Genomic DNA, 27220 nt, shown 5'->3' with positions numbered 1-27220 from the left:
AAAGGGGAAACATCGGTTTAAAATGGTGAATTAATTAATTGCAGGGATAGTATCTGTGTAAAATTTAAGTATGATTTTCTTTAACTTTATTAGGGATGAAAACATTGTTAAATTCAGTCCAAACATTCCTGTTAAATCCCCAAAATAGTGGATCCTACACTTCCCATAATGCAGCTTAGTCATATTTTACAGCCTACCTGCCCATGTTTTCCAGATTCAAACACACAAAACAAGCTGTTACAAATCTGTTATGAATTTTAAATCTAAACCCAAGCCAAGATAACCTTGAAGACATCAGTGTTTATTTTCTCAAGCTTCATAAACATCCTCCAGACCCACAGACGTCACCTACAATGTTTTCCACACAAAAATGTCATAAAAGATAAAATCACATAACTATAACAGACAGTATGTTGTTTTATGCTTGTGAAATAAAAGCACAACAAGAAGTCCAAAGTCAATCAAGGTGAGAAATAAAAAACAGTTTGTGTGTTCAGGTAGATATTGTTGACTTAAACTGAGGTTAAAGCTAAAATACATAGTTGTTATTGCACCATAAGTCATGATTATGCCATAACTCAAATACTACTATACTATAATGTCATTGAAATAATAACGATAACTTTATTGGTCGAGCACCTTTCATACAAGGAATGCAGCTAAAAGTGACTTATGACAAAAGAAATTACATACACCAAGTGCTTCACATTGAAAGGGCCTAAAAGGAGTAAAGAGCAATAATGTAAAACTTTATTTCATAAATTACATTCATACATTCATATCAAGACAAAACAAAAATAAATATGTTGTTAAATTAGAAACCTAAAATTGAACTTTAATAAAAGAAAGAAAAAAATATTGTAGTGTATAAAAATACCAGAATAATGGTTTTCATGTGTGTGCTTCTTTGAAGGTTGATCTTCTCTGCCAGATTGGCTGGACAGCTTAAATGTAAGAAAATGCAACACAGGTCTGTTAAGTTTCATGTTTTCCCAAAAATCTGTGATGTATTTTAGGGTCATGGCTGTGGAGACAAAGCCAAGTCTTGTGATAAGATGAAAATAAACAAGGAGAGCTTTTTTTCTTTAATGCTGGCAGTAGGAAGAAAGACATGTCCATGGACAACAATAAGAAAACCTATCTGCAAAGGAAGCTGGACTCTAAACTGAAAGATGAGGAAAGTAAAAACCTAATTAACTATAAGTTAACAGATCTGAAGTATGTGAAGAGGTTTATTGTCTTATTTGATTTCAGACATATGTTAAATATACACATATGTTGCTCTTCTGACTGTCATTGGATGCAGTAGGTATTATTTGTTTGTTTCTGGATTTCATGGGTGCAGGATATATTTTTATCAGCTGTAACAGACACTCAACAAACAACAGTTTCAGCCCTAGAGTTGTACATGTACTACGTCTTCTTCTTCTTCTCCTCCTCAGGGGTCACCACCATGGATCATCTGTTTCCACATCTTCCCGTCATCTGTATCTCCCTCTTTCATGCCAACCACCTGCATGTCTTCCCTCACTGTATCCAAAAACCTCCTTTTGGCTTTCCTCTTTTCCTCTCACCTGGCAGCTCCATCATCAGCATATTTCTCCCAGTCTATAAATCATGCATTTGAGTCTATTTTACATGCACAATTACGTCCAGAGGACAGATGGTCAGTGGGTTGAAGTTTCTCCCCTCCTCAGACAATCCAGAGGAGATGTAGGGGTAGATTCTCTCTGTGAATCTGTCTTTAAAAGTGTGTATTGGTGTCAAATCGTCAGTGTTGATGAACACCACCTTTCCTTTGTCACAGTCCAGCTCTACAGTAATCTTCTGTGGCTCCTGCTTCAACACCAACTTGGTGCGGGGCAAGGTCTGAGCCCAGAATTCCCCATTGCACCGACCGATGACCCAGAAACCCTCAGCCGGGTTGAGGAAGACGGTAATCTTTCGTTTGATGGACTGTAGGGCGACTCCTATATACCAGTCTTTTCCTTGGCCCACGTCGACGGTCCAGCTGTGCTTTCCAGATATGAAGCCGGTCGCTCCCAACACACACAGTCGATTGGTGCAGCGTTCAGGGTTGTCAGGTTGGAGCTGTCTGTTGCTGTACTGCAGGCAGGTCAACTCTTCAGAGAACTTTAAGTTGGACTGTGCTGTGTTTGGATCCAGAGTGACAGGAACTGGAAAGAAATCAATTAAAATGATACTTTATAGATGTTTTGACATGCAGATCATGGTCAGTTCACTCACTATGTGTGTATGTATGTGTGTGTGTGTGTATATATATATATATAAAAAAAATTGTATTTCATTTTCATCACAAAAAATAACATCTACACAAATCCTGAATTCAAAAACAATAACAAAAATTACATTTAAAAAAGATAACAATACAGAGATAAATACAACTAATCCAGGCAAAGGCAAGGTGATTATTTATATAGAAGTCTGCAATGCTTGTCAGACATTTATCATTTTAGTAAGTAAAGGCTTGATCAGATTGGGATGGAATAAAGTTGATTAAAACAAAGATGACAATATACAGAAAATGCACTCACTTGAACCATCATTTTAATTTGTTTTTACATTTTTAAAAGGACAGAACACATAAACAATGGAAAGTCCCCACTGGAAAACAGAAGAGCTGAGAGAGACTGCATGAGACTACAGTTGCAGCCACTTGGGTGTATCAGAGAGCTGAGAAGTGATCCTAACCTTCAATTGTGGCTCTGGCTGCACACTGTACAGTAGCTCCCTTAGATGCAATTTAATGATACATCCACCACTAACATTTGAGGCTACACGCTCTTCTTCAGACTGTCTTCTTCTAACTGTCATGTCTACAATCTATTTAAGATGGCAACTGCATATATTTTGTTTAGAAGAGTGCATGTAGCTCCAGTGTGCGGATCTTCATCTTCCTTTCTTTATACTTTGTTTCTTTGGTCTAGCCACTTGTTTGATGTTTATTGGACTTCTGGTAATGAGATTTGGAAATACGATGGGTTTTATAGCCCCAGACAAATGGCATTATTATTATTAATTCACTCACCGTATTTAACAATGCTAGCCATCTTCTTCCAAATTCCAAACTTAAGTAATCCCAGGTGCTTTGAGGAGTTTATCAGGATATCTCTGATGCATTCTGGCTCCTGAATGTTGCATTTGAGCCTGACATGTTGAAATGATTACAGCATTACTATCCTATGGAGACAGTTAATGCTGATTTTTGCAGGTAGTTGGCTGTGCTTACCTTTTCTTTATCTGCTTGTAGTCCTTTGGTTGAAGAAAGAAAGCGAGGAAACAGATCTTATTAACAAGATGTTGACGTCAAACATAGATATGTCAAATGAAGGTGAAAAAGGTGGAAATCAACATGGAAAAAAGGAGTAACGTCCGCACACTCATTTCAAACCACAAATGTATTTAAATGGTCACTATTCCATGGCATGGTTAACCACACTTCAAACATTTTAACCTGATGATGATCTGACTGGCACTGAAACATTCTCCATTTGATCAAATCTGGATTCAGTGTGCAGGCATTAGTCTTTTCATCAAGGCTTTAATACATCGGCATAACTTTGTGTGTGTCATGGTTGTAAATGTACCTGTAGAAATGGTAAATCCCTCACTTTGAGCACCCTCTCGATATCATCGATGAGGGATGAGAGGCTTTTGATCTGGCTCTTGATGAGTTCCAGCTTCTCACACATCACCTGGGTCTTAATTTCCTCCTCCTGTCTGAGCACCTTTAGTCTGGTGTTTTCCTCCTCCAGAAGGAACCGGTGAAACTTCTCAAACTCCTCCTTGATCACTTTCTCATTTTGATCCGCCTGGGTCTGTAATGTTGTGAGAGCTTATCATTTATAGCAGTAAACAGTCAATCAATCAATCAATCAATCTTTATTTGTATAGCGCCAAATCACAACAAAGTTATCTCAAGGCACTTTACACATAGAGCGGGTTCTAAACCGAACTCAACAGAAGAAAGGTGTCTGTGCTTTTTCCTCTCTCTTATCCAGAAGTCAAGTTATGAAGTCACACAGTTAAACACTGAACCTTTTCTATAACTTTTCTATAAAGCAAATGTCATGTTAGAAAAAATGGACACAACAGATGTGTTAACTGTTACCTTTATGTAGTTTTTGGTTTCCTCCCACTGTTCCTTTGTCTTGTTCAGCACTCTGAGTTTCTTCCTTAAGGACTCCACCTGTACCGAAATCTCTGTCTGAAATGTTCATATTAAAATTATTGGTCAAAATCCTCTTTTCAATAAAAAAAATACATCCACAGTTATAGCAAAGCTTGTTTGCGCTCAAATAAAACATTTCAGCCTGTTTCCTGTGGTTGTCGATAAGTCAATTAATTACTTACATAAAATTAATTGCCAACCTTTTTGATCATTTCTTACAGCAAAGACTCCAAACAGTGTCTGATTACAACTTGTGAAGTGTGTGTTTGCTGCTTTTCTGTTTTATACTATTATTACTATAGGAGCCAAAATATGTTTTGTTTATGTTTGTATTTGCTTCAGCTGCACCTTTTGCGTCACATGCATTGATTGACACATGGGTGTGGTTTCCCCTTATTTTACCTGTTCACTTGGGTGGTGGTGGGAGTTTTGGACAAAGGGAGTTAGTAGAGCTCCGATATTTTCTGTTGACCCTCACCATCGTCTTTCATCACTTTATTCTTACAGTCGGATCACATCAGGGTTTTTATATGTTTGTGGAACAGCTGCTTGTCAGTCCTTTTTGATTTTTTCATTCAAATAAACTGCAGTAAAAACGTCATCTGGACTTCATTATGATTTTGTGGACGTGTCACAGATAAGAGCCTATAAGTCTCTCAGCAGCCTTTCAGAAAAGTAGTCGCTACAATTATTTTTTTATTATTATTATTATTAATTGAATATTTGGGGTTTGACAAAACAAACAAAACAATATCAGCTTTTGCTTCAAACTAATTGTTACATATTGTGAACTAAATGATAAAATAATCAGAAAATTATTTGATAATGAAAATGATTGTTATGAATATGTGAAACTGTGTCGTTGTCCCAGTTTCTATTTTTACTCTACCTTTTTCTGTTGGGCGGCCTCCTCTACAGGGAAGCACTCATGAACTCTATGTTGTATTGATGTTTGGCAGACGAGACAGATGGGCTCTTCATCATTCAGGCAAAATATCTTCAGTCTCTCTTTGTGAAGAACACAAACTTCTTGATTCCTGTCGGTCCTCTGCACTTGATATTCGTCTGCAGCTATCTTCAGCTCCAAATTGATGGGAGGCCTCCTGAAGACCGACTCAACACGACACACAGGACATTCTCGACGTCCTTTCCATTCCCAGAATTTATGTAAACAAACTCTACAGATATTGTGGCCACACTGAAGGAGAACAGGAAGGCAGTATATACCAGAGCATTGAGGACAAAGCAGGTCTTCTTCAGAGAGTGCAACGGCTGCCATCAGGTTGATGTATTCCTGTGAAATGGGGTTACAAGAACACTTTCTTCCTGCTAGTCAGGTGAAGTTACAGTAGACTTTGTAGTGATTTCGGTAAATGCTGGCAAACTAGTACAACTGGTTAAATACACACAACGGAAATCACTGAGCATTTCCACCACACAAACACAGTCTCAGTATCACTATTCATGGAGAACTCACTTCTTTGTCCTGTTTGTCTGTAGACAGATGAGAGGATAAAACAAATTAGGTGTCAACACCTCTGCTGGCCTGCGTGCATATTTTAAAACAGCATATGACCTGGTATGTGAGTCAAGACAAAAGGAGGAGTGACAAGTATGTGAAGTGAAGTAGGTAAAAAAAACACCCACTTGAGATGGAAAATGTGGGAAGAGGGTAACACCTGCAGCTTTTGGTCCCTGTCCCTGATGGCTATAGAGCTCCAGCTCCTCATCACACCACAGGAACTTCACCACCTGCTCTCTGACCTCCTCCTGCTTCCCCTGGTTTCGGTATATCTGCTCACTCAGACAATGCAGCTTCAGAGTCACCAGCTGACGACACATACAGGAAAAACCCTGTCAGTGTGACATGTAGACATGCATTCACTACCATTTCAGCTAACCACACTGTGTGTACAAACATAATACCTCGTCAGATAGTCAAATAACTTGTTTCCACATTCCTTCTGACAAGTCTTGAGCTTGCTGCACAGAAACCAGAGCCTGGAAAATAAATGAGGCAGAGTGTGTTTCAATCACAACATAAACCAAACCAATAAATCATTGATGTGTCATGAGTCATATTTTGTGACGCTGTACAGAAATGTTTGTGTTAGACTAATAATCATAGCAAACTGGCAGTTTGTTTTTGCTTGATTCATTTGATTGTAAAGTATATGGATCACTGAACACGTCAGACAACTTGGAGGGCTTCGTCTGTCTGATTGGTGTGATACCACTTCAGGCTATTCTCTTTTTAATGCTTGGTTTGGTCCTGGCCTGTCTCTGTCTCTGGACTTCTCATAAAAACTTTTAGACCATGCAGTGTGTGAGGCAGAAAGAAAGTAGACATGCAATGTACAACTCCAAAGATCATCTTCAAGATCTCTTGAAGATGATCCTATGAGAGGTCGGTGCCAGAAGGCCTAACAGATCCAGGCTTCTCAGCTGCACTGACGGGGGAAATGAAATGTCAACACACCAAGATCATTATCTTCGTGGAGAGGTGGAGGGCCTAGAAATTATTTTTAACCCTGCAACGATCCCCTCTCATCAGTAAGTTCAAGTCTCTACAAGATGATTTTCATACTTAATTGAAACAACTGGAAACCAGCAGCTGGCATAAAGACAAAGAAGGATAGAGGTAAAAAATAAATAGTTTTAAACACTGTTAACGTTCTTTAACAATATTGATTAGTTCATCTGGTTACAGCATTATCTCAAATAATTTGACTTCTCAGCTGAAAGATACTCCATAATGAGACAGAGTGTAAACAGTGTAACTACTGTAGGTAAATGAATAAATGACGCCCAAAATATAATTGGTTAAATACAGTAAATAAGTGCACTATGTTATGAAAGTTAGTCAGTTTCAGTGACTTCAGGACATGTTGGGATAAGTAACATCATGCATTTGATACAGCATATACTGTATATGAGTACTTTATGGATGATCTTTTTATAGTAAAGAATTAATCATTTTATAAGGGATTTAATTGAGATAATAACATAATAAATATATTGAGACTATAAAATATATCACTTCAGAGCTGGATTCACTAGCTGTGAATACTGGTTGAGCCCCAAATAGACAAATGGAGGAAATCTTTTCGGTGCATGAAAGACAGAAAAATCCTTTAACATCTTTCTTAAATGACTTATTTACTGAATATTTGTTTACTTAGGAGTCTGACCTGATATTGATCCCATATATCTTTTGTTTTGTTTTTTTCTTGATTTGTTTTGTACTAGTCAAGATGAGTATACAATTGAAGTGTACTATTCAAGCATTCCTAGTGTGTCTAGTTGAACTTTCCACAGGGAAAGATGAGTTCAACCTCTTGTACTTCTGCAAACTGCATTAAGTTGTGCTTGCTCGAAGGTCTGAATGCTGTCAATACAAAGAACCAGAATTCAAAATTATTGCTGTCTTACTCAATCACAGCCAATTGGCTTTTGCTCCTTTTTTCCAAGGTGGAAAAATGCACGGTATTTAGTCAGACTTGCCTTTGCCTGGATTCACAAAAGTGGTAGAAGAGCACTGAGAAGGATGCAGTGATATCTATCAGCAATAATAAAGAGAAGAATGCAAATGAAATTAAAACTTAAACTCTGCCTGCAGGTCATTTTATGGATTTGGTTTGAACAAGTTCTGCAAGGTAAGTTACAGAGCTGTGATGACGACATAAACTGTGAATGTTGTTACATGATTCTGCATGCACTGTGTAGTACGCATTAGAAATAGCAAAACAGGGATTCAGTTTTAGTAAAGAACTTATCTGTAATTATTTATTTTAATAATTTAAACAGCTAAACATCACTATTTTCTACTTCAGATGTGGCTGCAGGGACTGGATCCTCAGTATCTGATGCAAACCTGATGTTTGAGGTACTTTCTTCATTTTAGAGTTAACCTAAGTCTCTTCTGCAGATAGAGAACTTGCTTTCTTTTACTTGCAGAGTAATTGATAGATTCTTGACCCCTGTCTGTATGCAGTTCTTGCTGGGTGGAGTAGAAATAGACCAGGACAACAACATCGTCCTGCTCGATAAGGAGATGGCATCAATGGGAGCAGGGCGGGCTTTCCTGGCTCAGATCAATGACAAGATTCCCAGGAGTCTGAGCCCCAAGGTGCACATAATGAACACACTCGGGGGTCAGAGGGGGAGGCCACTGACTGAGGCTCAGTTTGAGAGTCTTGTCCTGAGCATGGTGTACTCTGCCCACCAGGCCTGGCACCAGGAGAGTGAAGAGGAACAGGAGGCCTGGGGTGGAGTGCTGCTCCAGCTGGCAAACGTCACCGTCCATGACCTACGTGGAAATTATCTCTTCACTTATACATAATGCCATTCTGTATGAGATGAAGGTGTTTGCAATAAATCATTTGATTTAATATGTCCTAAGATGTGTGTTCATAATGTATACTGTACAGTCAGTAGTGAGGAATATGTCAAATAAGGACTCAATAATTTAGTAAATATGAACTTTTTTATTATAGTACAGTAGAAAAACTTTTATGTGAACATACAAGAGTTCCAGTTTTAAACAGTTTTATAAAAAGATATCCGAAACATTTTTTACATTCAAACAATCCCTGAAGTTAGAGACACATCGAACAGTAGACAAAAGAATATATACACAAGGATTATACAGTTCACTTTTTCCTCATCTGGGCTTGTTTTTGTCTAGTACACCCAGTCTTGGTCTTAGTTTTGGTCTCTGATTCTTCCAGAGAAGCCAGTTTTTTCATGAGCTTTATATCCACAGCAGGGCCTCTCCTGTTCCTGGCGGGCCGCTGCTGACCCCTCCGCTGGCTTCTCAAACTGTCCACTGACGCAGAGGTTTCCTCCTGCAGTTTGTCTCCATCACCAATCAATGACTCGTTCCTATCCCAAACAAGCGCCGTTACACCTGTGAGGGACCATTGAGCAGCTTTAGTGAGACAAACTGGACGTCTCCTGATAAAACTTTGAAAACAAGTCATCATGTACATCTCTCAAAAATGTGATTTAAAAGAACTCACCCATTCCACATCCAATCACATCACCCATTGGATTGAATTTGTTGATCTGTAAATACAGATTTATAGCTTTAGTAATTACCAGTTTCAAAGTATTTTCAAAGATTTTCTGATGGTGTTAAATCACACTCACAGATTTGATTCCTGAAGCGCTGGGATCTTGCAGCTGACACACAAGCTCTGCTGTGTTGGAGTCAAAGATGTCAATGGTCCTCTCATCACCGGTGCAAACCCGGTTGTCTGGGTAACGGCCCACCACAATAAGGTCATACACAGGATGCCATGTAGCCTACAGAGAAAAGAACAAAATACTAAATTCAACTTCACATTTTCCCCTCACAATTGGCATCTGGCTTTAAGTATTAAAAACAGTATTATACTATTAAAAATAGTGTCTTTTCTACTGACCACGCACATGCAGTCAATATAATAATAACAGAATTTTCATGAAAGCTACATTGTGAAGTATAACCATGTGTCAGTTTAGGTTTATGCATCTAATTGTTTTGACAGCAATTAGAAAGCAATCTGAATGCTTCATTATTCTCTGGAACAGCCATAATGTGAAATCTACTGAGTACTGAGTTGACTGCTGGGGTAATTTATTTTTATAGTAGAAACTACGAGTCAATATATACACACACCATGAGACAAAAATGTTCAACCAGAACTGTTTTATGGCCAATACTTGATTTCCAGTATTTCTATATCAATTAACTGAATTAACCAAAACAGACTTTCTAATCTATTTTTTTTAATCTATTAGCAGTTCCTAAATCAAATGTCTCCCCAAATATCTCTCTCTCCCTCTCCCAGCTTCTTCAATCTGAACCAAACAGAGTGAGTCCCTATCTTGCTCCACATTGACAGATCTCGTTCTGACTTCATATTACTTTTACACTTTAGACATCAGCGATCACTTTGTCTGCAGCCACAAACCTTGATGGGTGTGAGATGCTGAAACTGTCTGTGTGGATGTTGGATGATCTGTTGAGGCTTCGACCAATCTGAGGACGAGTAAACCCGGATCTGGTCGTACTGATCTGTTGTGAGCAACTTGGAGCAATCCACTGGATTGAAATAAGCTGTGGAGGAAACAACAGGAACAGCTTGATCATTATGTAGTTTTTCTTCCTGCCTTGTAGTTTCAGCAACTGTTATCCAATTATGAACTACAGACTCAGAGGTCTATAAATAGTGAATGGTAGAATTTAACATTAAATAAACAGCTCTTTAAAAACTTTGACTGGAAAGACAATGAAATTACAATGCTCGTAAACTTCACATTTTTTTAATAATGTACATCAATTAAAAGGAAAATCTGTTTGTGAGTGTGTTACCTGAGTTGACAGCTTTGTCATGAGGCATGTCATGTAGGAAGCTCTTCTTGTCTTTAATGTTCCTCAAGTCCCAAAGCTTCACCGTGTGGTCGACTGAGGCCGTGGCCAGCAACCAATCACAACGGGAGTTGAACTCTGCGTGGCTCACTTTCTCTTTGTGCAACTTTTCACTGAAAATCTATAATGTCACAGCCCCACAATTACAATATTCATTTTTCAATTCACTGTGATACATTTTGTATTTTGTGAGGAATCAGCTGTCTTAATAATTCAACTCTGCACTTTTTTTTTACTATTTTAATGAACACGCACCTTTTGGCCATCCAAACCCAGGAGTGAGAGCTGTCCCTTATTGTCTCCTGTAACAAGCATCTGTCGGCTCACAGACACGTCTACACAGCAGAACCAGTAACTGAAAAGAAAATACAAAGTGTATTTACTGGATGTGACAAATGGGAAATTAAAAAAACTGATGATCTGATAGTCAAAACATCACTTAACATATTTTTTCAATCAAAAAACATTTAAACATATTCTTGTGTGTGATATAATGTTACAACAGTATAATTATAACTCAATCTGAAAAAATCAATCATATTAAAAGGTTAAATTCACCCAAATTACAAGAATACATATTTTCTCACTTACTTTCAGCTATCCATACATATATTTTTGGTTTTATGCTCACATTTTTGCTCACATTTATCTGTATCTGAGAATTCAATCTATAGACTTTCCTGTCAGCAACTTTCACTGCAACTTTCTACTGAAGAAATTATTGAATTTGTGACTGATCAACATATATCTCAAAAATTGAGGCAAATAAAACCAAAACTACCCCAATACTTTGCTGCCACAAGGTGATTGTGAGAAAACATTTTTTCTAGTAACTTGGGTGATAAAAACATCACACCATATCTCATCTCACATCAGTCTTCTTTGCACTTTTCTCACCAAACATTGTGGTGATCGTGGCCACAGTCTTGAGTTGTGGACAGAACGGTGTGAGCGCGGCCCTCAAAGCTCTTCATGGTCAACCTGCCCTCACCAGTTGCGACATAGACTTTAGAGACGTCCGTAGGGCAAAACTTCATCCCCCCGATAAAGTCTCCGGCTCCGTTCTGTGCACAGAAACACAAATACAGACCTATGTAGGGGGTCTCTGCCCATGAAATCAGTATCCCACAATCCTCCAGGTTTCCCACCTATACTTGAACTCCACCCATGGACCCTTCACCTACGGTCATCATTGGTCATTGTGGCCTATGACCCTTATAAATAAAAGCCGTGACCTCACTGCTTTCCTGATACATGACATAAGCATCTGATCACAATAAAAGAATAAAAAAAGGGACTATATTTTTCTTGTCGTAGTTCAGTATTTGAGTAATTACTAGATCACAACTGGTTAATTTTTACTGCAAGCCACACAGTTTTTTAAGAAATAGAAAAGCCATAATTTCCCTTTTAAATCTAATGTGGATGTCTCTCTGAACTGCCTCCAGCGCTGCACACGTTGGGACTCAGAGATGTTATCAAGACCCCCGTGACATGCCCGGACAACGACTGCTGGATTTTGCTTGTAGCAGTTCAGTGCAGTGGAAAAGATCTGATCACTTACTAGAGCGATCACCAAGAGTCAGCTATGTAACCCACTACGATTTCACTCAGGTTAGACCTTGTTACCCCCTCTCTCTCTTCTTCTTCTTGATAGATGCACGCACGCACACACACACACACACACACACACACACACATCATGACCTCACTATTACTACTTTAGCGTTAGGAAAGAGTGAGGAGCACAAAAGGTTTGTATTGGACTCCATTTCACATTCTCCTACCTAGTCGTAATTTCCTTTTGTCTCTTCACTTCCAAACACACACACACAAAGTCTTATCCCGCCATTTTGGGTCCAAGCACGCCATTCTCCTTGTATCACTCACACTCTCTCACACACACACACACACACACACACACACACACACACACACACACACAGTTAGTTATTTAATTGGTGTTATAAACTAATTATAACAAAGTTATAACTGGATTTTAGCATTAATCATTTACCTAGAGTTTCCCCTTTATTGTGATCTAATAATCATTTAACTATCAGATAAGATACCAACATTTATGGTACATCATTTATGAGTCTGGATCACGGTGTTATTAGATGATGTTAATAGATGATAAGCTGTTGTTTTCCCTTCTTTAAGGGTGGTGCCCTTAGCTCAATTAAATTCTATTATGCAGTAAAATCTTGATTATGTCTGATAGCCCAAAATTGATCTGAATAACCCTGTGGCACCTACACTAATTATTGTGTCAACGCAACCACACGAACAACACTAAACTAATGAGGGCCAACTGAAAAGAAGACTGATGTTTGACAGATCAGGCCTAAAAACTCCACGATCCATAAACAACCAAATTCTTAAATAAAACAAGGAGAACTTTTTCTTACTTTATGTCTGTGATGGCAAACACTGTCAGAGTTTTCCCATTGAAATCTCGAAGTGCTGTTGTACCCCCCATAGATGAGATGAACAGTTGAGTGGGATTTAACTGGTTAAACTTCATGTCTGTAACTGAGTCTCCGACTCCCATCTAAGCAGAGAACCAGTAACAAGTAAACCTACATGTTACAGTTTAGAAATAAAAATACTGTCGCTCCATCAGCCAAGATTCAGCAAAAAAAAAAGATATCATGAACTCACCCCTTGAATAAAAGTCTGCTTTGCTGGCATCTCGTAGTCCCACAGAAACATGTCTCCACCTTTGGATGCCACAGCCAGCGTGGTGGGGTGAGTGGGATGCCACTCCAGACAGGTGATTCTGCGGTCGAAGGGGCTGTTGGCTCCGTGGAAATGATAGGATGACAAGGAGCGAACGAAAGGCTCCTGGAGACACTGAGAAAGGAACGACAGGGTTAGACGTTCAGCTGCTCACTGATATATATAATATATATAATATGATTCTCTGTAGAGATCTGCTGTGAGCAGGATGTTGTCCACTGAACTTCATGACTCCAATTTAAAAAAAAGGTAGAAGAACAGGGTTTCCATCAGTGTACTGAATGTATTTTTAAGATGAACTAAAGTGTGTTAGACAAGTATTGCAGGTCCTTTAAGAAATAGCTCAGAGCTCAGAGGGAGAGAGAAAAGTGAGTGGAAGTGAAAAACTGCTAATTGCCAGTTCAGCAGTTGTCATGGGATTCACCTCTGTAAGAGTAATATTAATACCATATCCATGTTGTCATTAAGGATTTTTAATAATAGCAAATGTGAATATGCAAGTGGTTGAAGTGTTATGTGCATGTGAACTAAACTGTGCTATATAAAAGGTATTATTGTATATTTCAGTTCACGTTAGGTTAGTCTCTGTACTTGGTCTGGTACTGTACAGTCTCACCTGTCTCATCTGAGAGTGAAGACTTTGTCCCAGAGTGCTTTTGTAAATGTAGTGCAGGATGCTGCCATGCCCTCCTCTCCTCTGGACTCCTGCAGACTTCAGAGGAGGCCCTGCAGACTTCAGAGGAGGTCCTACAAGCCGCAGAAACACAACCATGCACAATTATAACATCAACAATAATCAAATACAATGTCACATGACTGTACTGAAACTGTCAGGGCTGCACACCTGGCTTGGATGTTTCTCCATTTTTCTTGTCTCGTAGTTTTTTGGAAAGAGTTGGACCAGAGTTCTTCGCTTTTTTCTTTGATTCAGACGCATCTGCTGTCCTCCGTTTGGTTTTCATCGCTCCTCCTAAAAAAACAAATACACGATGTAATTCAACAAGACAGCACGAGGCATTTTTACTCACCTACATCATCTCACTGCATCACTAATAAACTGGCTGCTCACCTGTGAACTTCACTGTTTGTAGCAGATTCACAGCAGCAGATCTAGGGTTAGCATAAAGCTGCAGCACCATAAACTAAAGTGCAGCACACGTGATTTCTCAATGGCTGTAAATGTTGGTGTTTTGTAACTCGCGTGCAGTACAGCAATTGGACGGTAGGTGTCATGTTTTGATTTTTTCCCCCAAAACTTTATTAATAAAACAAATCCCTCCATCACAACATCTCTTATATACTATGATTACAACCAAATAGTTCAACAAGGTGAAATATATATATATGAAGGGGGGAAATTAATAATATGTAATGATAAGTATTCTATGACGGCGTAAATTAGGGCCATGTATTTTGAAATAAATACAGTCATTATTTAACAGTGAATTTTTTTGAAAATATCTGACATCTTTAAAGGAAAAAAAAAACATTTGTCATTTATGTAGGACTACAAAACAAAGTCAGATTAGCTTTCATGTTTTGCTGTCCACTTGCTGCTAAAGAAAAAAAAACACTGAAACTAGATTTGACAGTGATAGAGACACCTGTTTACATATTCATAGTCATTTTTAATGAGGGAGAAAAATGAGATGCAATTTGAAGGATTTTAACAAGACAATTTGAACTCTTTTGGTGTAAAATAACATCAAAAATATTTAAATAGAGTATTCTATGTAGCTACACCACCTTAATACATGCCTGGAGGGAGGGGATCTTTAACCTTGGTAACATTTTGATATATAACAATTTAAAATAAACACATCCTACAGTAAACATGATGCAAAATCAAGGCTGCATTATTACCCCCAGCCCAGGGTAAAGGGTAAAAAGGTAAGGGTAAAGCTCATGTACCCAACTTTTATTTTATTATATTATAGGATAACGCTTCTGTCAGGTGGAAACTTTGTGACTCTATATTTCGTTTTGGACATACTAGTGACCATAATTATCAACATTAAGGGAATGGGTCAAGCCTTGTGTCATATTTCTGTGAAGCCCCATCACTGAGGGCCCCTTTCGGCTCAAAGGCCACTTTTTTTGCCTTTTTTGTCAGCAAAGTCAACTGTTGTCGTGGAGATTGTAGTTCTCCTCCTTGTTGCTGTTTATTCTTATTTACACGGTTTCTTAGCAACAGATAACAACGATTTTCATGTGATGACTTCATATTTTTGACATGTCTCCATATTAGGCTCGGCCGGAAGGTGGAAACACGTGACTGTCTTCTCTGTGATCTGATTGGCTGCAGCGGCTCGTTTTGAAAAAGTACTCCTGATTCGAGGCGGAGGGAAAGTTCAAAAATTGTAGCAGCAGAAACGGTAAAAAAGAGAGGAAACAGCTACAATGAACAGGCAGGTGTAAGTAAACATTAATACTTTTATATTGTCACATCCAAAACATATTTCCTGCGGGTATTGCGCTGTTTCCAGATGTTGAGTTATTGTTTTTTTGGTTGTTGACGAGCTCAGCCGTAACGTTAGCCCTCGGGCTAGGTAGCTACTAGCCGCAGCTTACCCTCTGGCTTTGTTAGCTCGTCACCCCCTAACTTACTGTAAGGACAAACTCCAAGCTAACAATGAGCTGTATTGATACTATGTGAATGATTTATTTCAGGAAGGGTAAAACCCCCCGCAGGCCTCCTCCAAAAAAGGCTTCCAGCAACCAGAAGGACCCGGTCGGGGTGAGTGTTACAGTGTTTTTGAATCAGTCACACAGAATTAAGATGTCTGTGCCCTGAGAGACCTGAGAACAAAAAGACATTCATAAGTCAAGAAACACAACTACACAATACACAAGAATTAATAAAAACATTTCTAATAATCATAAAAAAACATCAGATAGTAAGGCTTAAAAATCCCCAGGAGGAATGAAAAACTCAAGCTTGAGGACAGTTTGCAGTTAATTTAATTTAAAAGGTGTCTGAAACCACCTCTGCCAAAAGTAGTGTGAACATGAGGGAAATCTGAGGTTAAGTACTTACTGGATTGTGTGCTGTAGTTAATAGATCTGAATGAGAGTAGAGATGTGAGGCAGTTTTGAAAGCTTTATAGATCAATAACAAGAGATAACTTTTTTCTTCTAGTTTGTTAGGAAGTCTAACCAACCTTGAGCTAAGTGTAATGCTCTGTGATACAAAGGGTGAAACTGCAGAGGTGTTGATGTTGACAAAAAACCTCCATATTTAGGGACAGACATGAAGGTTGGCGGCATGATAGTTTTTTTAGGAAGACAGACATCCTTGGAGTCTGTATAAGAAACTGAGATTGACTTTAATTTTTGAGTCGAATCTTGAACATAAATCACCAACAGACATTTCTACAATATTGTTTCGATATTGAGGTATTAGGTCAAAATATTGTGATATTTGATTTTATCCATATCGCCCAGCTCTACCTGTGTTAACCCCATTTTTAATGATTAGAGGACTTTACTGAGAACCATCAGCAAAAACAACAGTGTTGAGCTTTCTGTGTAAGGTCAGAGTGGAACAAATTAAGCCTGACTTCATCTAGATCTATAGTGGTGTAGGACAGTATCAAATGTTTTTTAGAGGTCAGTGAAGAGAGAAATTGTTTTTTTTAATCCACAGAGGGGACAGTATTATTAATCACTAAAGCGTCAGGTGTCGTGCTGTGACAAGTGAAAAAAACAGACTGTTGTGGCTGTTTTAAGTTTAGTGAATCAATAAAGATGCGTTGTTGTAAATTGACCAATGATTCTCGGATTTTTGCAAAGAAAAGAAGTTTAGATATTGGACAGTAGTTGCTGAGGTCAGAGGACATCACCAGTTTTGTGTAAGGAGACTACTAAGGTTCTTTCCCACGAAGCTTGAATCATGCCTGTAAATAAAGGCTTGGTTAGAAATATCTGCTAAATGTTGATAGATTAAAGGAGAGCTTAGATAAAGAAGATATGTCAAGAACCTCCATCTGTGTCTCTGCATGCTTTTACCCTAATCAGAGCTTTGTAAACATTTGCAATTCTTATCAAGGTAAAAGAAAATATGCAGTCTGAAGAGTCCGAGGCATTAGGGACTCCCTCTGTTGGCCAGATATAGTAACTGTCTACACCTGCAGACATATTATTTAATAGAAAGCCAGAGGAGAGTAAGTGATGATGAAAAGCTTTGATTGTGGATGATCTATCGGATAAATGACCAGATACTTGTTTGATTTGTGGTGGGGGGATGTGACTGTGATGCTGTAGTGTTACTATCGCAGGCAGAGAGAGCTGACTGATAATAATTGTATTTATCTTTCTTACTCATGCTAGTGCAGATGTTTCTTTGTTGCCTAAATGTAAACTAGTCCTCGTGATGCTGCTGGATCTAGCCTTGGACCAGGCGTTGTCTGTATTGTGGATGGTATGAGAGAGTTGTGTGAAGAATCAAGGACTGTATCTGTATTTGGTTTTTTTTTTATGGGCATTGTGTCCGTCAGCAGTAACATTAAAATACTGTGAAAAGTTTTCTAGTGCCACACCGGAGTTAGTAATAATAACAATGGGTAACAAAGAAGAGTATTATCCATGTCAGAGATGGATGAATCATTAAAAAAAAATCCTGAAGATTAAGATAATCATTTCTTGTGGTGATAAGATTTAGGGATTTTAGTGTTTCTGATGCAGGTGACAGGACAGTGATCTCTACAAAATGAACTACAAAAAGCAGAATATTTGTGTCGTATCTTAGCAATCATTGATCTCAACTTGGACGACCTGCAGCCCATCTGATGTCACACACACATGTACATACACACATATAATATAAGTCTTAAGATATTTATTCATATGTTATCAGGGAGGACACATGAACACAACACTTTACGTACATATGTTTTATACTCCTTTTTATCGTTTACCGTTTTAAAAAAGCAATTTTTTTCCTCGCACAGAGCTCAAACCTAAGATTTGACATCATACACGTGTAATGAGACGTAACAATAAAGAAACTTGACACTTTTTTTCTCAGGTATACTGCCGTGTGCGACCTCTGGGTACGGAAGACAAGGAGTGCTGCATTGAGGTGATCAGCAGCTCCACCATCCAGCTGCACGCGCCTGAAGGCTTCAAAGTAAACCGAAATGGAGAGTACAAAGAGGTAATGGGTCTAGGAGTAGCTTTTGCTGCGTAAATACCAGTATTATAAAGAAATAACACACATTAAATATTCCAAATACTTTTTTCTTTCAGATGCAGTATTCATTCAAAAAAGTCTTTGGCGTTTCAGTGTCTCAGATGGATCTGTTTGAGCACGTTGCCAGACCTCTTGTTGATGACCTCGTCCATGGAAAAAATGGTAACAGCACCGGTCATCTCAATCAATCAGTCTTTATTAATATAGTGCCAAATCACAACAAAAGTCATCTCCAGAAAGAATCCCAAGTTCAACTGTGTCCATTTTCCTCATATAAGCTGTTCTGCTGTATTTTCTGCTTCTGCCACATCCGAGTTTCATCTTGTAAATGTAAAGGCTCGGACACACAGAGTTCCGCTCAGCTTTTCAGTTCATTTTCTCTCTGTTGTTTGTTGCAGGTCTGCTCTTCACATACGGAGTCACAGGAAGTGGGAAGACGTTCACCATGACCGGCTCTCCAGGCCTGGGTGGACTTCTACCTCGCTCTCTCGACATGATATTCAACAGCATAGGACCGTACCAGGCCAAAAGATATGTAAGAAAGTAGCACTGAGGAATAGTGTTGGGCCATATATTGTGCCCACATAAGTTGATTAAAAATATGTCAATTTAAATGATTTAATACTTTCCATCCTGTATCTTCAGGTTTTCAAGACAGATGATAAAAATGGCTTGGATGTCCAGAGTGAAGTTGACGCGTTGTTAGAGCGCCAAAGACGGGAAAACAACATGCCCGCTCCTAAATCTTCCTCCTCCAGGTAAGTCCAAGTCCTGTACAACACCTGCGATCTGCTACAATATGACTGATGTATGACACGCAATTCACTGCTTTTGATTTCAGACAAAAGCTTGATCCCGAAATAGCTGACATGATTAGACCGGAGGAGGCCTGTAAAGCAGACGGTGTGGACGAGGACAGCTGCTTCGGCGTTTTCGTCTCCTACATAGAAATCTACAACAACTACATCTATGATCTCCTCGAGGAAAACCAGGAAGATGTAATCAAGCCAAAGTGAGTTCAGGGAATGTCAAGTTGAAAGAATATCACATTTTGATGTATGGCATTGGAATATTTAAAGCACAGTGGTGTTAAGAGTTTATTTTTTGTATAGCAAAGAAGCTGGAAGACAAATTATTGTATTTTTTCTTCACTAGGTGGAATGGTGGAGGCACACCTTCACGCCAGAACACTGAGTTCATGTATGTGACCAGTGGATACTCACACATCAGAGTAGTCACAGTTAGTTTGCAGACCTGATTTTATAAAAAGAACCTTGTCATTGCTGGAGATTCATAAACTTCACAAGTAGTAAAACATCTTCTTGTAGCAGTGCTATCAGAGCAACTAAGAAGTTCTGGAAATTATATCATACCTGAAATTTGTAGGTGTGATACCTGGGTTTCATCATTGCAAAGTACATTTTATTTGCTTAGCCCAGCAACAAAAATTTGGGTCTCAGTGGGCTTTACAATCTGTACAACATCTACAACAAGGATCCCTCATCCAGGACAGACAGACGTGTAATAGATGTTGTGTGTACAGAATGAATCGGAAAACAAAACAATACTTTTACTGATAATTTTATTAACAAAACCATCTTTTTATCCAACAAAAGAAGCCATCGTTTTCAAATAGCAAAAGTTGTCTAAACACAAGCAGCTCTACCTGCATACAATACAGTATAATTGACAAAATTGTGATTGAAATCAGATATTCTTAAAGAATTAAAAGAATGAGTGAAGAGTACACTTTTAAGAAAGCTTTCAGTTCTAAATATTTGTACTTAAGTTTTTCATACACCTTTCGATTGGTTCCAAGAAAGTATCAGGGTAAATAAAAAGTCCTTTATTATGCACGTCTCCAGTGGTGACGAGTGTTTTCAGTCCACAAATGAATCACTACATCACCCCTTCCTCTGCTGCTTGTAGTCTTTGTCATGGCAAAGCTCCTGAATGTTTTTAAACGTGCCGTCTTTTGCTTAGTTTGTCGCTTTATGTTTGAAGCTCTGATCACTTTTCTATGGCTGGAATCAAGCAACATTACCCCATTACATATATGTTTCATACTCATCTGTTGAATTTAAAATGTTATCCCCATGTCATGAGTGACTAATACTTTTTATCATCTCAATGTAGACCACCTCAGTCTAAAATTCTCAGAGAGGATCAGAATCACAACATGTACGTGGCCGGCTGTATGGAGGTTGAAGTCAAATCTCCTGAGGAGGCATTTCAAGTATTTTGGAGAGGTGAGTTTTAAGATAATTTGGAAACCTGAATCAAATATAAGGAGATGAATATGTCAAAGACGGGGAGGGAAACGCTGCGCTGATGATCATAGATGTGACTGACCTGGTATTGTTGCCCTCCGGGTCGACTCTGACCAGGGAATGACCTCAGTTAATCTTCTCTCTGAGCAGGTCATGGAAGAGTTGGAGTTTTGTGCCTTAAAAGTTTCACAGTGGTTTAAATTGATGTTAAAAGATGCTACATGTTGGTAAATATGCTTCAAATTTTGCTTCCAGGTCAGAAGAAGAGAAAGGTTGCAAACACCCGGCTGAACAGAGAGTCCAGCCGCTCCCACAGTGTGTTCATCATTAAACTGGCTCAGGCTCCTCTCGATGCAGATGGTGACACCATTCTCCAGGTCAGTTGAGGTTGATGCAGTTCTATAATTCATTTTTGGGTAATAAAGGAGCACCAGTTTACGCTAAATCTTTCCTATTCTGTTCTTATTCAGGATAAGAACCAAGTCACTCTAAGTCAGCTGTGCCTGGTGGATTTGGCAGGAAGTGAGCGCACTGGGAGGACGCAGGCTGAGGGAACCCGGATACGTGAAGCAGGTTTGTCATCTAACAGTAAGATTTGGTTTTATTCTAAGCTGCGGTTCATGTGATAACTAAACGACTTGTTACCTCGCAGGTAACATTAATCAGTCCCTGCTGACTCTGCGGACATGCATCGAGATACTTCGAGAGAACCAGATGTGCGGCACAAACAGGGTTCGTATTACCAGACTTGGCGTTGAGTGCTGTCATTGTGTTCACTGATGGATCGTATATGTGATGTAAGTATCTCTCTTCCAGATGGTCCCCTACAGAGACTCTAAAGTAACCCATCTGTTCAAGAACTACTTTGACGGAGAGGGCAAAGTCAAAATGGTGGTCTGCGTCAATCCCAAGGCTGACGACTACGAGGAAACCTTGGTGAGTTCATCCAGCGCCTCGCTTCTCTTCATTTATTTGTATGAACGTGCACGTCTCTTAGTTTTTTTTGACACACAATATCCTCTGTACGTCCAGCTGGTGATGCGCTTTGCAGAGATGACCCAGGAGGTGGAAGTGGCTCGGCCAGTGGACAGGCCCATCTGTGGCTTCACACCAGGCCGCCGTCATAGAAACCAGGCCTTTAAAGATGAGTTGACTCGCATGCTGGAGGAGCGTGGCGGTCCATTGGACGCAGGTAATATAACACAAACTTTACGAGAATATTACACATTAAATGTATCGTCACACAAAATTACAGTTTATTAATAAAAACGTAACATTTTAAACTTTAGATAATGAAGTAAGTCTGTAAATGTGTCAGAATACATCTTTCATACGTTTCCAGGAAAAAATGCACTGCTTTGTTTTTATTATTGGATGTATACTGTACTTGTAAATCTCTCATGCTTGTAATATTTCATTGCCTACTAACACAGAAAGTCTCTGAATAGTTGGGTTAACTCTCTCTGTTTCCCTAGATCTGCCGTCTGTTATGAACCACCTGGTGCAAAGTCTCCCACCGCTACCCTCCTCTGAGCTGACCGACCCTCACGATGACATCACCCTGCCCAGACTGATTGAAGCTCTGCAGAACAGACACAGGATCAGGCAGATGATGGTTGGGGAATTCAACAAAGCAGGTGTCTGCTCGCATTGTAGCTCAGCTTACTTTACTGGCTTTGACAGTTCAGGCTTATTTTAACCTGGACTTCTTATCTTGGCTCACGGTTCCTCTCATTCTTTTTCTTTTAGCCGACATAATGAAGTCTATGCTTCAGGAGCTGGACAGCAACCTTCTTTCCAAAGACGATTTTATTCATCAGCAAAATGGCAAACTATCAGAGATGGATAAAATCATTCAGGTTAACAAGGCGGAGATTGAACGCTTGGAGAAGAGAAACAAGATGCAAGATCACAAGGTGAGAAATCAAAACACTCAAACTTCCTTTACAGTGCTGGTTGGAGGATCATGTTCCTCTGTGTTTTAAATGTCCTGCATGGCTCCGTTCCAGATTGATATCCTGCAGAAAACCACGAAAATCTACGAGGACGACAAGCGTTCACTGCAGCAGGAGCTAGAAACCAGAGAGCAAAGACTGATGAGGGAGCAGTCTGACAAGAGACGCATGGAGCAACGCATGCACGGTGTCGTCTCAGACACGCAGCACAAGTGGGAAAAAGAATGTGTGAGTTGCTGTTTTTATTGCACAAATTTAGCACAATTTGATCATTTTCAGATTTTTTCAGCAAATTTGTCATACCGAAACTGATGATCATTTATACAGTCAGTGATGTTCCACTTTAACATAACACTTAACGCTCTTGTGCAGGAGAGACGTGTTAATGCAATGCATGTCGAGATGCAAAACAAGCTCTGGGTAAAAGATGAGAAGCTGAAGCAGCTTAAGGCTATCGTAACAGAGAGCAAGACGCCAGGTCGCCCCGATCCTCCACCGCGTCAGACGCCGACTCAACCTCGGCCTCAGCTTCAGCCTCCGTCTCAACCTCGGCCTCAGCCTCTGTCTCAACCTCGGCCTCAGCCTCAGTCTCAACCCCGGCCTCAGCGGTCATCCAGAGAGGAACGCCTACCTGCAAAGAGATCGGCCTCACCCTCACCTATCCCTGTATGTTTTTGGCAATGCATGCGTAGCTCCTGATTTAATATGTTACTAACATTGTTATATGGGGTAACAGTCGCTGTTTAACAGAATTGTCACGTCAGAGTTAACCGCTGCTGTACTCTTCTGCTTAATACACTAACATTACTAATTACACTGTAATGCTAGTATTTGCATGATTGTGATCACCTGTACAGTAAAGTGTAGTCCAGTACATTAGTGTGACAGCAGCTACCATTGCGAAGACATTTTAAAATGTTATGTGGTGGTTAAACTTTCTTTTTTAACTTGTATTTCTTTTTTTTTTAAATGACATAAATGACAGACCAGAGGGCCAATGTATAATTTTATACAAAAAGGTTGGTTTTAGGGTTACTTTGGTGAATTTCACTAAGAAAAATAGATATGTTATCAGTCACACCATTAAATAAAATTCTAAGTCTTTCCTTTATCACACTTTCTGGTAGGTTTTCAGGCTGTATTTGTAATGTTAGATGAGACAGAGTAACAAACCGCTCTTTCACACAGTCTATAAAAAACCGGACACAGTTGAATGTTTTGCAGGGCTGTTTTATTTGATTACATTAGACTGTACAGGTGTCTGCTGCTGCTCCATAACTTTATTTATGTGATTTTTCTCTTTCTCAATACCGTCTAGCCTTTCTGCTTTGCTCCCCAGTCCAGTGTTGGTTCTTCCTCTGCGGGGTCAGTGTCAGGGTCACAGCCAGGGTCACGGCCAGGGTCACGGTCAGCGTCACAGCCAGGGTCACAGCCAGCATCACAGCCAGCGTCACAGCCAGCGTCACAGCCAGCGTCACAACCAGCGTCACAGCCAGGGTCACGGCCAGTCAGTGCCACTAGTGTTAAGGAAGTTGAGATGAACCCAAGGCCCACCTGCCCCGTCCCGTGCAGCAGTAACTCTTTGTCTGTGGCTAACAGTATCTTTGCATGGGAGCAGCTCGGATCCCAGAACAGCAGGCAGACAACTCAGTCCCCCAGTACACCCACAAGAGCCCCCTCCTCAGCAGCCTCCTCAGCCAGCCGGGCCAGGAGGAGAGCTGTTTGTTGGGCTAGAGAGGAAGAAGTCAGGACCCCCTCCCCTACATTTGATGTAGATCTATTTGAGAGAAGCTACAGGGTCAGTGTGTTAGCTGCAGGAAGCATCATGAGGACGTAGAGTGAAATCTAGAGTGTAATAAGGCTTTGAAGTTATTATTTCCCCTCCACAAATCAAGTGAAAATATTTGGCACAGTTTTCCACAGGTAGGGTTCCTATAACTTTAGTTTTTATTAATCTATTTTTTTCCTCTCGCTTCTGCACTGATTGGGGTAGACGGCGACTCCAGTTCGGCCGCTGCACCGGCGTTCCCGATCAGCGGGTGGAGAGAAGTGGGTGGACCACAAGCCCACCTCCAACCTGGATTTGGGAACAGTTTTGCAGCCCGTCATCCCAAATTCCATCCAGGTGTCCGCCCCCAGTGAAAAGGCCCTATCCAAGTGTGACAGATATGTGTTAACGCACCAGGAAGTCGCCTCTGATGGCGAGATCCAGACCAAACTTATTAAGGTAAGTCAGGTTAACGAGTTTAGACTGTTGTTTAATGAAGTTTCTGAACTTAATGGCATCACATACTCAGTACTGAACATCAAAGCATTGAAAAAGAAATGTCCTATAATTCAAATTCCTTCACTTACCTACCTGCCATCGTCTCTGCTCATGTATGCCAAATCAGTCAATACCCAAATAAAATATAATAAATGATCAAATAAATGAAATTGTAAAAAGTTCTACCATTTTACTACTGATAGTCTTTTGAACTCTAAAATCATGTCACCCCTGTTTTAAACAAGCTAGCTAACTCACTTTGTGCAAATACAAAACCTCACCACTTGAGTTCACTTTGTGTAAATGACAACATAAGAGACTGTGACCACTACTCAATACATGCTCTTCTGTTCCAGGGTGAAGTGATCAAAACCAGAGGAGGGGGACAGTCTGTCCAATTCACCGACATTGAGACACTGAAACAGGAGCTCGCCTCTGCCCCCAGGTAGCGCCTCACTGCCTTTAATTAGCTGCTGAGTATCCAAATGTCATACTGATGTTTTAACCTTGTTGAATGTGTCACTATTTGTCTCTCAGCCGCAAGAGAAGATCCTCCGAAGGCGTCCCTACTAATGCAGATCGAATGGATGTGGAGAACAGGGTAGGATGATTATATTGATTAGTATCCAACATTAACCACTGTCCCATGTCTGTTTATATTAAACAGCAGATTGATCATCCAATGAACTTCTCATAAATATTAAATGTACAGATGACTAGTCTATAAAAGTATTGGTGCGTAAATCTGTCCAGTTTTCATGAGGTAAGAGCACCACCTTACCACCAGGTAATTCAGAGGTATAGAGTGGGAGAGGTATGTTTCTAAATTTCTGTTCTCCCATATGTTTGTAAATATAAGCACCTTTCAGTTTAATGTATGCCAGTACATAACCTAAACTGACGTCAAAAATGAGTTTAATCAATGCATCAGACACAAAAAAACTGAAGCTTCTTTAGATGGAAGGGCTATTAGGTTAGAGATGTGCCCAGAGGTGAATTATCCACAGAGGTCTCCTCCTCTCCGAAACAACTGAACCAGGTGATTTAAAAACAGTAAAAACACTGAATAAAGCAGTTTCACGTTAAAAATCAGTGTAAATCAGATCATGTTAGTAAACAACTCAACACAATATATAACAGTTCTAGTTGTTTTTAGACATTTTTAATGAGGAAAAGGTATGTTATGTTATAAGTTGTCTCACTTTGTCTTTTCTTCCCAGTGCTCTGTGGCTATGGAGATGAGGGCCGGATCAAACATGGGTCCTGGTGTGGAGCATCATGGTTTCACAAAGTAAGTTTCTGTTTGAATTACACCTGAGGAGAAAAGTATTTTGTTTTCCTGACATTAATAACTCTGTTACTACTCTGTTACAGGCGCAGAAAATGAGCTGGCGACTGTTCCACTGGTCACTTCCCGTCTATCCTCACCTGGCTGTGCAATAGTCCTGAATTTTTATATTTTGCTCTAGTGAAACTATTTAAACATTTTCCATACTTTTTTATAAAGTGTGTATATATACAAAGGTCACCAAAGCCATTTAAACAAATGTTTTTTATATATTGTGTTTGAACCTAAAAACAAGTGTTATTTGAGTTGGTCGAGGTTGGTGGCAAAGTTGCTGAAAAGGTCAGTTTGTGTGTCTGTGTAAAGTAGTCACATATATTTGGCACATGTGGAAGTCATTCATCATTGTATGTAAGAAAAGTTGCTGTAATATGGTCTGATGTACTTTATACTATCTGCTTGCTGGATTAATACTGAGCTTCATGTTGAGACTTTAATAATCATCTGTTCATTTGATTATTTCACATATAAACTTTGCTTCTGCCACTGATCAGCTGAGTTCTCCTTCATTCAGTTTGTTGTAAGCAAATAGATAAATGTGTAATGTAATGTAATGATTACAGAGGGGTACTTGACACTTCAAAAAGTCAACACCAAGATCCGAACACTAGATGGCAGCACAGGACAGCCATACATTATAACTCTTTCACATATGGTTTGGCTGCACTGCAGGAATAGTTGAGGCCTGATGGCTGTGATGAGACTTCCCTCATTCTGAGCTATTCTGCTGGCATAATGTCAACGTGACAGGAAATGTGAGCTTTATAAATGTTACTGAGCAGAAGAAAAGATTTCTGTGTCTGATTAAAGAAGCAACCACACGCCAAATAAAACAGCAGATGAG

General features: G+C 39.5%; 4 protein-coding genes and 1 non-coding gene across 5 annotated transcripts; 3 read left to right on the top strand and 2 right to left on the bottom strand.

Annotated features, from left to right (window-relative positions):
- Positions 1-1629: 1629 nt before the first annotated feature.
- Positions 1630-6034, bottom strand: LOC128359345 (E3 ubiquitin-protein ligase TRIM39-like). Its single transcript, XM_053319838.1, has 8 exons — positions 5872-6034; positions 5670-5686; positions 5082-5486; positions 4133-4228; positions 3609-3839; positions 3251-3273; positions 3050-3168; positions 1630-2177 (listed from the first exon to the last, which is right to left on the bottom strand). The coding sequence occupies exons 1-8, from the start codon at positions 6032-6034 to the stop codon at positions 1630-1632; spliced, it is 1602 nt and encodes a 533-aa protein (XP_053175813.1).
- A 1741-nt stretch (positions 6035-7775) lies between these two features.
- Positions 7776-8534, top strand: LOC128359344 (protein FAM180A-like). The gene is made up of 3 exons (XM_053319837.1): positions 7776-7848; positions 8026-8078; positions 8187-8534. Exons 1-3 carry the CDS (start codon positions 7776-7778, stop codon positions 8532-8534), a joined length of 474 nt encoding a protein of 157 aa, XP_053175812.1.
- Positions 8535-8693: 159 nt separating this feature from the next.
- ddb2 (damage-specific DNA binding protein 2) lies at positions 8694-14488 on the bottom strand. Its single transcript, XM_053319836.1, has 11 exons — positions 14419-14488; positions 14194-14319; positions 13966-14096; positions 13272-13463; positions 11505-11671; positions 10863-10962; positions 10551-10728; positions 10150-10295; positions 9344-9499; positions 9214-9259; positions 8694-9101 (listed from the first exon to the last, which is right to left on the bottom strand). The coding sequence occupies exons 1-11, from the start codon at positions 14486-14488 to the stop codon at positions 8845-8847; spliced, it is 1569 nt and encodes a 522-aa protein (XP_053175811.1). The 3' UTR covers positions 8694-8844.
- A 1205-nt stretch (positions 14489-15693) lies between these two features.
- kif23 (kinesin family member 23) lies at positions 15694-26860 on the top strand. The gene is made up of 23 exons (XM_053318982.1): positions 15694-15763; positions 16020-16086; positions 18376-18504; positions 18597-18702; positions 18939-19075; positions 19186-19298; positions 19382-19552; positions 19696-19740; positions 20677-20789; positions 21066-21187; positions 21281-21383; positions 21463-21542; positions 21627-21746; positions 21843-22002; positions 22286-22447; positions 22560-22726; positions 22820-22993; positions 23138-23431; positions 24759-24992; positions 25388-25476; positions 25569-25632; positions 26252-26322; positions 26406-26860. Exons 1-23 carry the CDS (start codon positions 15750-15752, stop codon positions 26416-26418), a joined length of 2748 nt encoding a protein of 915 aa, XP_053174957.1. The 5' UTR covers positions 15694-15749; the 3' UTR covers positions 26419-26860.
- LOC128359584 (Z30 small nucleolar RNA) lies at positions 20864-20960 on the top strand. The gene has a single exon (XR_008321458.1). It is a non-coding gene; the product is annotated as a Z30 small nucleolar RNA (small nucleolar RNA).
- Positions 26861-27220: the final 360 nt, after the last annotated feature.

This window comes from Scomber japonicus, chromosome 5 (assembly GCF_027409825.1).
Source record: "Scomber japonicus isolate fScoJap1 chromosome 5, fScoJap1.pri, whole genome shotgun sequence".
Classification (NCBI taxonomy): Eukaryota; Metazoa; Chordata; class Actinopteri; order Scombriformes; family Scombridae; genus Scomber; species Scomber japonicus.
The sequence above is the reverse complement of the archived record's forward strand: the minus strand, read 5'-3'. Positions and strand labels throughout refer to the sequence as shown.